This window comes from Eptatretus burgeri, chromosome 3 (assembly GCF_056783735.1).
Source record: "Eptatretus burgeri isolate ZD-2024b chromosome 3, Ebu_testis_v1, whole genome shotgun sequence".
NCBI classification, from domain to species: domain Eukaryota; kingdom Metazoa; phylum Chordata; class Myxini; order Myxiniformes; family Myxinidae; genus Eptatretus; species Eptatretus burgeri.
In genome coordinates this window covers 8,720,022-8,732,480 of record NC_140963.1, presented here as the reverse complement: position 1 = coordinate 8,732,480, position 12,459 = coordinate 8,720,022, and the positions used below count along the sequence as shown (strand labels likewise).

General features: G+C 42.1%; 1 protein-coding gene across 4 annotated transcripts in view; it reads left to right on the top strand.

The window, feature by feature from the left end:
- Window positions 1–12,459, top strand: part of LOC147029374 (triple functional domain protein-like) — a 497,357-nt gene that overhangs the window by 338,480 nt on the left and 146,418 nt on the right. For all 4 annotated transcript variants that reach the window (XM_085872379.1, XM_085872381.1, XM_085872378.1 and 1 more), the window contains 4 exons: window positions 2,069–2,180; window positions 5,236–5,426; window positions 7,023–7,124; window positions 8,086–8,231. In XM_085872379.1, coding sequence (XP_085728505.1) covers window positions 2,069–2,180; window positions 5,236–5,426; window positions 7,023–7,124; window positions 8,086–8,231 — 551 coding nt within the window. The remainder of the gene's footprint in view (window positions 1–2,068; window positions 2,181–5,235; window positions 5,427–7,022; window positions 7,125–8,085; window positions 8,232–12,459) is intronic.

The following is a 12,459-nucleotide window of genomic DNA, read 5'->3' as shown; positions in this document are numbered from 1 at the left end:
TTTAAAAACCGCGAAAAGATGAAAACAATGGTGAATACACTCGTGAAAAAATGTCAAAAAAAATCATTCCAATACGCCCGCAAAACACTGCAAAATCATGAAAAAACAGTCACTGCACTCATGAAAAAATGTAAAATAAACCGCGGATATGCCCGCAAAAAACCCCGCAAAAACGGTGAATACACTTGTGAAAAAATATCAAAAAAAACAAAACCGCGGATACGCCTGCAAAAAAACGCGAAAACATTAAAAAAAAAAACTGAATACTGTACACTCGTGAAAAAAACACAAAAACATCATAAAACCATGAATACACTCGTGAAAAAAATGTGAAAAACCTGCGAATATGCGAGGTACAGGTCCGCGAATGTTGAAGCAGGTCACATTTTCAAAACCGTGAATACACCCACAAAATCTTCAAAATCATTTAAAAAACGGTGAACAAACTAATGAAAAATTGTGAAAAAAAACCGCGGATACGCCCGCAGAAAAACCCCGCAAAAACACTGAATACACTCGTGAAAAAATGTCAAAGAAAAAACCATGAATATACCTGCAAAAATCCACGAACACATGAAAAAAAACCTGTGAATACTGTACACTTGTGAAAAAAACGAGAATATGTGAAGTACAGAGCCGCGAATGGTGAAACAGGTCACATTTTATATACCACGAATACGTTGTGGTCCGCGAATAGCGATTCCTCAAATAGCAGGGTCCAACAGTATTATATTTTGAACATGAATCAGAAAACAAGCCTGCAGTTTAACAATACCTTGTTTCTGAGTTTGTCCTGATCGCACATGCGCAGAGATAGTGAGAATTTTTTTTTACCGTCTGCCTACCTGGCAGTCAAACAAAATTGAAAATCATTTCAAACAGAAAACTTACTGTTTTAATGGACGTCATAAAGGGCACAAACAACAATCCCGAATAACTAATGTAACATGTTGAACAAGGTGATGTGTTACACACTGTGTCAACGGCAGTGAAACAATGGTCAACTTCCAGAATTAATTTGTTTATACAACTTTTACAATCTTCATTAAAAAAAAAAAATTTATGATATACTTGAACACTGTAGAATACAAATCACCTTCTTTGCACTTCCAAGAACCTCAAGTTTTGCAGTGCTTGGACACATTTAATAAGGTGGTGTATAAGACTATTTCAATAGCACTAAACTTCCAGAATTTCTTTTTAATGAACTTTAAAGTCATTATTTCATTTTAATTGAAGTATATACTTCAACACTGCACGGGGTATCGTGTTCTCTGAATTCTCTTATTGTTAATACTATAACCCTGTTGTTATTCCTTTTTGTCTTCATCCTTAATCATGAATCGTGTACGAATTAGAAATTCTAAGCACATTTGCAGAAGACCAGAGGATGCATTTTCTGCATATACGGTATACAATTCTTATCTCGAATGATGAAAAGCTGCATGTTCACAAGAAAATATAGTGGACAGCCTGCTTTACACATGCCCACAGAAAACAGATTTTTTTTTGGAACGCTGGCCACATTTTCCATCCAGTCATCCATCAACTTTCTTAAAACATTATACATCTGCAGGCACTCCTATGTTGAGAGTTTCATATCAATCACTCAAGCGGTTGCGGAGAAAATTTTAATAGCGAATAAAGGTGAAAAAGTGAGGGCAGAACGAAAAAAAAAAATAAAGGGCTTTGGCTGATATTCCACAACATGCTCAAGGATGATTGTGGGTGTCTATTAATTGTATAAACCTCTTCCTGTTTCTCCATGGATTGAACTAACACTAAAGACAGTTCAAGAGGAAAGTACGACCAGATTCTGCCATGTGGGTTATGTATGTATTTGTTTGTTTATTTATTTATTTGCTAGCCCTTTTCAAGAGCACGTTTTACATCCGACACTGAATAAATGTTTATGCATCCCATGCACTGTTAGTATTGTTTTATACTCGCACAAAGCGCAACAGAACGTAATCCATAACACGTCTTTTCGAAAGACCAAAATACTGTGCATGTATTAATACCATAACTACATTGGTGTGTTTCGTGCCTAATTGTCTTTGCCTGGTAGGAGCTTCTGACCTGCTGTCAAGAAGGCACTGGGGAGCTGAAGGAGGCTCTTGAGGTGATGCTGAGCGTCCCCAAGAGAGCCAATGATGCGATGCACCTAAGCATGCTGGATGGTAGGCCACAGTTTCTGATTAACTTCAACGAAAATATTTTTTCTCTGCTGCAATACATTATCATGCCGATTCTGTCTGATTTACCGAGGTTCATTAACCTAATAGCAGCATGCTCGTCTCCGCGAGTGCACTTGTTTGACATACGTATTTACGTAAGTTACTTGTGTCGTCAGGTTTGAGTTTTTGTATTATTGTTAAGATAGAGTAAAATACTTCACATTAAAATTAATTCAGAAGACAAAGTTGTACCTGATAAAGTGACCCTTGTTCACAGTAATATCCACTTGATTATTACCTCCGCCACTGAAGGTGAAGGGGGTTATGTTTTCACCCCTTTCTGTCTGTTTCTTTGTGTACATGATATATCAAGAAGTTTTCGATGGATCTGGATGAAACTTCGTGGACAAGGGTGTGTGACAAGGAAGAATTCATTCGATTTTTGGTGAAGATCTGGATCCGGATCCAGATCTGATAATTTTTTAAGCGATTCTTCACCATTGAGAGATAGGGCCAAAACGATATAGCACTGTTTGGCATTATATTTCAAAAATGTATTGGGCCTGATATGTTGTTGTGGATCAGGCATTTCGTGGCGGAGGTATGCACTCCACCGAGCACCCTTCTCGTTTTCTAGTTGTTTTTCTGGCCCTTACTGAGTTTCCAAGAAACCAAAGTTTCCAAGAATCCCAACTGGGAATGTATATTCCCAGTTGCAGACAGTATTTTGACTATCCTGCGTCGGAGTGGAGTTTTTAAAAAAAAAATCCTTATCACCGGGCCATAAACATCATGAACGCACAGCATCCAAAATGCATCTTGCTGAATAGTTCACTTTGTATTTTCATTAAATTACTTTTATTTTTCTTTGAACGTACGCAACAGAAATTTGCACATTGATTTAGGTATCAGGTTACCAGTTATTTGTTATATGTTGAACAATACATTGGCCTTTTCCATTAAAGTGCCTCTCCTGCCTGTTTTTTTTTTTAGTGCAGTTGAGCGTGATATAAAAGTCACAGAAGAACCTCAGAGCTGAACTAGAATAGCACTCTGTGGAGCGCATACCTCCATCAGGCTGAACAGTTTACATTTTGTACGCCACTTAGGGGCCAGATCTGCATCCGGACCTGAACCAAAATCTAATCGGCTTGCTCTCGTCACCTAACCAACTCATGTGCCTGGTGTTGGTTTAATGGTTAGGGTGGTGAGCTTGGGATCCTCTGGTCCTGAGTTCAAATCCTGTCCAGTTGAATTAATATCAGGGGGTTGACTCAGCCTGTCAGCCTTCTGAGGTCGGCAAAATCAGTACCAGTGTACTGGGGTAATAACCATTCGGGGCAACCTACGCCAGAGTGGCAACCCATACAGGACTCCTTACCAATGAAACTGCCTCGGCAGCCCTTTGTGCCTTTATGGCATGAAAAGAATGTTTTTTTTTTAATTATTATTATTCTCATTATTATTATTATTATTATTATTATTATTATTATTATTATTATATCTGGATCTGATACAATCTGGATTCGAGATTATTGTATCTTGTATCTGGATCCTGATCTGGATCTTAACCATAATCGAATCAATTCATCAATGTCACACACCCAACCTGTCCACCAAGTTTCATCCGAATCTGTTCAGAACTTTTTCAGATATTGTGCCCACAGACCGTCAGACGGACAAACACACGGACTGGGGTGAAAACACAACCTCCGTCCACATTCAGTGGCGGAAATAATTGTCATTTGGTTTCTGCTTTGCGAAAATTTTGCTCTGCAAGACATCTGCACCAAACACCATGACCCCCACCGTTTTCCAAGTTAACCGAATGGTTTTGATTTGCTCAAAATTGGCAGCAAACTTTTTATTTATATTCCCAGTTGCAGACAGTAACGGCCAAGAAGTGAGGTTGTTGCAGTTATCGGCTACATCTGGCATTATATGTCAGAAACATGATTGGTGTTGAGTGCTTGAGGTTATCATAAAGTCCACAGTCGACATGCGATTCAGCTAAAGTTCACTTCAACCAAACTGAGGGAGGAGATCGGTGTGTAGATGAGCTTGATAGAGAGATTGGTAAAAAGCCTGCTGAAGTGGATGGACACTTGATGTGGATGGGGGAAGAGAGAATGGCAAAGAGAGCAGATAGGTTGAGGGAGTGAAGAAGGAGGAAATGAGGTCGACTGCGGCTGAGGTGGGAAGATTTGTGAGGAGGGATATGAATAGGGTGATTGGAGGGTGGAGAGAGTTGGCTGAGAACAGAGGGAAGTGGAGAAGTATTATGGTCAAGACAGGACACAAAATTGGAACCATTGGACCTCACCCCTTTTAAAGGGAGGAGGAGAAGAAGCTTTCCTTCAGTAAAATCATGCTGTGTTGTTTTTTTCACAAGATAGATGGGCAGCCCAATTAAGACATCTTAACTGTCTCATGCACTTGTGCAGTGTTTGTGCTTGTGGTGAGCCCTTTAACCTGATTGTATTAGTTATCACAAGTGGTGGATCAATTTATTCAGGTGGATGCCTGCATATTGGACCAGGATACAACAATGAATGCAGTCCACTTACTGCATCATTACTGTGGCATGGCTGCACCCACTGATGCAATGCTGCTGCACATTTGGGAAGCAGTTAGGCCAGGATATTGACAGACAATGGCGTACACTTTTAGTTGTGGACTGTGGGATCTTTCTCGTAAACCAGTAAATGCTAGCACAAAGGACGCCCAGATTAACGTCCCTCCAGAGGATGGTACACTCGTTGATGCAACAACCTGCCTTGAGTTACCACCAGGAAGATCGTTTATAGTCGGATCGAGAACCAAACTCAAACTCGACCGGTCAAATGCAAGTACGCTTCACCTAAGCTATCTTGTCAGACCTTGAATTTACTTTTCCTTTATCATTACTGGCGGATACTTTTATCTCCGTAGACTTTCTGTGTCTGTCATAATGTATATTGGGAACTTTATTTTGCAACTTTACAAGTTTGATGCAAAATTTGAAAGTTAAAAGAAAACAACAAACTGCAGCGGACTTACTTTGTCGTCTGTGCAACAGGGTTTGATGAGAACTTGGATGCCCAGGGTGAGCTCATCCTTCAAGAGTCATTCCAGGTTTGGGACCCCAAGACACTCATTCGAAAAGGGCGAGAACGTCACTTGTTCCTCTTCGAAATGTCCCTCATTTTCAGCAAGGAGATCCGAGACTCCTCTGGCAACAGCAAATACCTGTACAAGAACAAGCTGTTGGTGAGGCAAACAATCGCTCCACATTTCCTTGCACCTTATTATTATGGTCCTGGTGAGAGGCATTAAGTGTTTCGTATGGTGTCTGTGGTGTCCTGCTTGTTGAAGAATAATTTTTCCACTATTTATTTTTTCATTTATTATCTTGCCAAAACGAAGTTTTTGCAAGATATATTAGTCAGCTTGTATGTTTTTGTTTTTTGTTTGTTTGTTTTTTGGTCTGTAATCACGAATAAAAAATTCTGCAGAGCACAGTTATCATTGGAAATTTTTGTAACTTCGCATATCAGATGCCTATAGAGGTCCCTTTCAGCACACAAAATTTTGAAGGTCAAGGTCAAAGGTCAAGGTCACTTTGTCGCAAATCAGGGGAGTCGACGAAACCCTTGTTTTTTGAGTAATTTTGATCGGATCGTCTTCAAACTTCATGGGAATATAGTTCATGGTCTGGCACTCAGCTGATTAATTTTTGGTGGCGATTGGCCTTGACCTTCATGATTAGCGCCTCAAGTCAAACATATTTGACCCCAAGGTCAAATTTTCAAGTTTTAGGAACCATATCGTGTAGTACCTCAAATTGAACACCTCGATGAGTGCTTTCTAGATATATCAAGCTTGAGACATTATGATGTCATTTGGTGACGTTATGAGGCAAACACATATTTTTTCATGGTTACTCTGTAGAACGATTCTCATCGGAATCTCTCGTAGGCAGATATACCTCAAGGAGTCGCTCCTGGTGGATAGCAGCTCTGTTCACCTCAGTGTGACCTTAAAGAAGTCACACGTGGTCACCTTTTGGCAAGATACGGGTCACCCTGCGGGTGACATTGGTTTATTTTATTTATTTTTATCCCCACTCCCCCCCCCCCCACCAACTATAAATTATTTAACTTTTATAATTTACAATTAATTTTTCTATTATATCTTCTTAATTTTTTATTCATTTATTTTATATATATACATATATATATATATATATATATATATATATATATATATATATATATATATATATATATATTCAATTATCAATTATATATTTATTTATTTTTAAATTATTTCATTTTCAATATTTTTTTTGTCAATTTTCAATTATTTACCAATTTGTGATTCTCTTCCTCCAATTATTGTTTACGTATGTTGTGAATCAGGAATTTTGGCATGCTTTATTATGACACCCAGAGTTTGTCACTCCCATCGAAGGTTGGGGCTGGTTGTAGCACTTCCAGATCCCAAAACATCCAAGTACCCTGGGGGCCTGGGAGATTAGGGAGGAAAGAGTAACGGGGAGATAGAAACGGTACATAGCTAAAGTCAAAACCCCCGAAACAAACCTTTCAAGGTAGTGTTGGGAGTCATACATCGTCTCATATTTGATTACTTTTGAATCTGTCAAACCTTTTTTTTCCTCTTAACTTGTTGTGCTGGTAATAATCTCATGATGAGACATTTGGTTTCATTTTTTGCTAAATTTATTTCATGTGGAAACAACACTGTTTCAGTCTGTAAGACGAAACACACAGACTGCTTGACTGTTGGAGCCACCTTTCTTTCATTTTCTTCACGTCATGGACCACAATATCTCCCTTCTGACAGACGTCAGAACTCGGTGTTTCAGACCATGTGGAAGGTGACCCTTGCAAGTTCACTCTGTGGGTGGGACGCACACCAACCTCTGATAACAAGCTTGTGCTGAAGGTGGGCCTGCAATTTTGTGAACTCTTTGGGAATCCATGTTGTATTGACTTTGTGATGCCCATGGGAATGTGCAACAGCCACTGCCTCTATTGTAATGTTGTAAATAATTCGGTAATTTTAGGCCAAGTATCTATATAATACAGTATGTACATTGAAAATGGTGGTGCTCTCTCTTCTCTCCCGACTTCCACCCTCCCCCTCCCTTTCTTCCCCTGTATGTCCCATTCACTCCTCATTTCCTCCCCCTTACTGCTATGTACACTCAACTTTTTCCCTTTTCTATGCCCCCCCCTTCCTTTCCACTTCACTTTTACTCTAGCAGTCCCCTTATCCTTCCTTCTCTTTCCTCGATGCTCGTCACCCTCTTTTCCCTCAAACACCCCCCCACCCCATCATTTCAACCTCATGTACATTATCCGTATTTTGTATCTCTCTCACTCTCACTCTCACTCTCACTCTCACTCTCACTCTCACTCTCACTCTCACTCTCACTGTCTGTCTGTCTGTCTGTCTGTCTGTCTGTCTGTCTGTCTGTCTGTCTGTCTGTCTGTCTGTCTGTCTGTCTCTCTCTCTCTCTCTCTCTCTCTCTCTCCACCCCCCCCCCCCTGCAATTTGTTTTGAGGACTTGTTAAAAAAAATCTCATCGATGAGTAGATGCTGAACTGCACTTGAATGTTTTTTTTAGGACATTTCCTAGCTCAAGGCTGAAGCAGGGATGAAAGGGTTTGCTAAAGTCATAATTGGCAAAATATTGTAGTTTTCATTTTGTTTAATTCAAAACAAAAACAGCAAGAGATTGACATTTGGAAAAACGAATTAATCGTATTTTTCTCATTTTTTTTATTTTGACGCTTTTTGAAAGAAGGTTCCATTAAAGGATGGATAAGCAGATGGAAACTGAGCCTTTCGTGTCTACCTCGTGTATTGCAATCTAACCGAGCCCAATTCGACTGCTTGCCAGGCCTCCAGCATTGAAACTAAACAGGACTGGATCAAGCACATCCGTGAGGTGATCCAGGAGCGGACGATTCATCTGAAGGGTGCATTGAAGGAACCTATCCATTTGCCCAAACCCACGGGTGTGAAACAGAAAGGATCTTCCAAACGGTGAGAAATGCATGTGTACACACCTACGGTCTGTGCAGCTGTATCTTCTGGTAAGTAATTATAAGCTAATATCGCTTATAGATATATACACATATTGACTGGAATGTTTCATAATCTCCACTGTCACGTCCTTATTTGGGCTTCATGACATATCTATTTTCCCGAAGAACAAAACAGGTGAATCCTTGTTCAGCCCGTCTTCACCTCCCAGGAGTCTTAGCCGCCATTTTGATTTGGCCTACTAAAATGCCTTCAACACGATAAACTCACGGAGTCATTCAAGGATATAATCGAAATACGATTTTAGATTTGAACATCGGATCTTGTGGATTAAATATGTGTCAATTTGAAGTAAAATCTGAAAATTTTAAGAAATTAGGGATTCTTTTTAAAACCAAGCATATATCTTATAAGCTTTAAGCAAGGCTGTGCACCTTCCTTCTCCATATTTCCACAAGAAAATGTGAAATTGCCAAAGTATTAAACTTTACTTTTTCTTCTGTTTTCTTTTACTACTGTTTTTTCCCAATGTGTAACTTCATTGAGTGCAATGAAAATAATTAAGCAGTGGGCTCGGTTCAAGCAGTGTTCGGAAATCCCCGGAGCTCGGAAGGCAAAATAAATTAGAGGATTTGAATGAGTAAAGCAAATGGACAAGTGAACTACGAGTTCAAGAAAGATTTGAAAAATGTTTTCAGTGACTACAATGAGCAATGAACGCCAGGATGGCCGAGAGGTACGCACACTCGCTCGAAGCTGTCGAGCCTGTGTTCAAATTGCTTCAGCTTTTTGTGCGATGTGCTTTCATTTGGGATGTTATTTCATTTCATTAAGAGCTTGGAGTGATGTTATCTTCTTTATTCAAGCGAATGAGACGTTGTTTGTTTGTGACGCTAATCCTCTGAGCTCCCATGGTTAATCACCACAAAACCTTTAAGGATCACGTTTTGTTTTGTTTTTTAACCACAATACACCATACTCTGGGTTTTAAACAATCATTTTCTCACAATTCATAACTTATAAACAAATGAGTCACCACCTTTCACAGGGAAATGGGGGGGAGGAGTTCGGAGGAGGGGTGGGGTGGGAGGAAGCAGGAGTGGGGGTGGGTGTCTGGAGGGAGGGGAGGATATGGAGGGGAAAGGATGTGGTGGGAATCTGGAGGGAGGGGTGGGAGAAGGTAGGAGGGAGGTGAAGGGGTGTGGTGTAAGTCTGAAGGGGGTGGGGTGGGAGGAAGAGGGGAGGGTAAAGGTTGGGTGGGAGTCCGGAGGGTGGGGGTGGGATGGTAGGATGCAGTGATAGGATGGGATGAAGGACGGGAGAGGGTGGGAGGAGGGAGTGGAAGGGGTGGGGAGAGAAGGGAAGGAGTGGGAAAGGGGGTGCAGGAGGAGGGAGGCAAAGCAGTATGGGGTGGGAGCGGAATGGGTGGGGTGGGATCCGGAGGGAGGGAGGGGAAGGGGTGGTGTGGGAGTTTGGAGTAAGGGGAAGCGGTGTTGGAGTTCAGAAGGAAGAGGGAGGGGAAGGGTTGCATTGGAAGTCCTAAGTTGATGTGGGGTGGGAGGAGGAGGGAGGGGAAAGGGTGGGTGGGATGAAGGAGGGGATAATGTGGGAGGAGGGAGGGAAAAAGGTGGGGTGAGAGTCCAGAGGGGATGGGGTAGGAGAAGGCAGGAGGTGTGGTCAGATGAGGGATGGGAAGGGGTGGGAGGAGGGACCCGGTGTTTCTAGGCAACGCCGGGTACCTTTGCTAGTGGGTTAATAGCGAACGTAGTGAGCTTCATACTCAACGCGTGCACATGAGAGAATAGGAAACAACAACAACACAATACCCTGGCAATTTGGAATCCGTGTCGTCGGCTATGACCCTTTTGCTTCCGGTTTTTGTCATGGGGAATGATGCATGCCGGGAGATAAAGGCATCGTCGGAACCATGAAAGACCCAAATATCAGACATGGTGTATATTTCCTCCACTGATTTTAATAAAGATATCTCCCGCATCATCAAAAAATAATTTTTAATCGTGATTTACATTCTTTGATCGCTGATCCCGAATCCAGGCCGAAGTAACCCTGAAATTGCGTAAAAATCATCAGCTGTGTGGCGCTTACATGTACCACGGTATAGTTGGCAAGTATACAGTTGTGAACAAGTTAGAGGTAAAGTCAGAAGCGAATGTAAGAACAATTCTACGTTCGCTTCTAGGCTTTGCCTATTCCATATTAATGAGTTACCTTTCAAGGAATGTCAACACAGGAAACCGTTTGACCAATATTAAGCCTGTAGTAGTGGTGGCCAACCTATATGGATTTTTTTTCCATGCTCTATCCTTTTTAAATTCTGAGCATCAAGCAATGAAGCAGCACATACCATTTAGTCTTTGGTATGACTGCTGAGGCTCGAACCACCAACCTCCCAGAATCAGAATGGACACTTACCAATACACAACCAGGTCTGATTCTCCCATGCTTCTCTTACATTAGTTGTTTCATCTTCTTCTTTTCTTTTTTGTACACACCGTTGAGGCGCGTATGAGAGCTAACACACAGAACACACAACAATAGGGGTGGGAGAGGGAAGGACAAAACAGTGGGGAACAGAGACACTAGGAGATCCGTGGAAGGGAGAGGGATGGGGTGGGGTACATGGGGTATACAAGATGGACATTACAGGGACTTTCAGGACCTTACATGACAGGGAACTTTTGGGGAAGGAAAGCAGGGAATTTGAAGGAGGTTGGTTTGGGGTGGATTAAGGGGGGTAGAAAAGATCATGGTTTTGGATGGGGGAAGAGGAGGTGGTGGTGAACAGCTGTTTTGAAGACCTGGAGGGAAGAGTGGGATTGAAGCGAGTGTGGGAGTTTGTTCCAGAAGTGGGAAAAAGAGGAATGAAAGAATGAAGATGAGCAATGATTTGTGATTTTGGTAGTTTTACCAGAAGGGGGCTGCTAGCAGACATCGAGCACCCTGCTGAAATATTGGGGGGTACATATCTCAATAAAACCGGGGGGGGTAGCAATACCATAGAGGAGATGTCAGAAGACAGAAAGACCACCGACCTGCTACGGTGAGAGAGTGAGAGGCCAAACACTCAGCCTCATCGCGGGAGATGCCAATGATCTGAAATGCCTTGGTTTCCACAGTGAAGTTGAGAAAGGTGAGAGGCGGGAGCACCAGCCCAGAGGGGAGAGCAGTACTCCATCAGGCTGTGGAGGAAAGTTTCGTATGTGGTCAGGAGCTCAGGTGGGTCAAGGAAGGACTTTGCATGATGGAAGATTCCCAGTCGGCGACTGGTTTTGGAGGCCAGTTTGGAAATGTGGCTTTCCTAGGAAAGATCATGGCAGATGGTGAGACCCAGAAGCTTGAAAGAAAGAACTTCTTCATGAGGATTGTTGAGAAAGTAGATGGGGGGGGGGGGTGTTCCAGACAGTCCTTTCGGAGAGACATGTAATGGTGAGAATGTGAGATTTGTCAGGATTGCAGAACATGTTCCACGTGTTGGACCAACTTGTGATTTTATCCAGATCTGCAGGAAGCTGCTGCTTGCTAATCTGAGGGATAACAGATGGCACTGCAGAGGGTGGAGTCATCAGCAAAGAGATAAAGAGAATTTTATAGGGTGTCAGAGAGATCATTGATGAAAACCAGAAGAAGAACAGGGCCCAGAACGCTACCTTGAGGAACTCCAGCCTGGACAGGAAGAGGGGATGAAAGAACTCCATTTAGGGCCACACGTTGACTGTGACAGGCGAGGAAGTCGGTGAGCCATGAGTGGATATGTCCTCAGATACCATAGGAAGAGAGTTTGGTGAGCAGGCAGGGTGCCAGATCGTGTCAAAAGCACGCGATATGTCTAGGGATATGGCTCTGATTTCATGTCTGACATTGAGGATCTCCATCCATTGTTGGGAAAGCAGAAGCAGCATATCCAGGGTAGAGGGACCTGGTCTGAATCCAAATTGATGATCGGAAATCAAGCCATTGGAGAAGAGGAAGGATTTAATGTCTGAAGAAAGGATGTTTGATGTCTGAAGAGATGATGGATTCCATAACCTTGCCGATGATTGGGAGAAGGCTGATTGGTCTGTCATTGCAGGGATCTGTTTTTGTACCTTTTTATGCAGGGCAGTGATTTTGCAGATTTCCAAGCAGATGGCAGATGACCTTGAGCAAATGAGAGGGTGAGTAAAACAGAGAGAGGGTGAGCAAGAGCAGAAGAGCAGGTTTTTAAGAC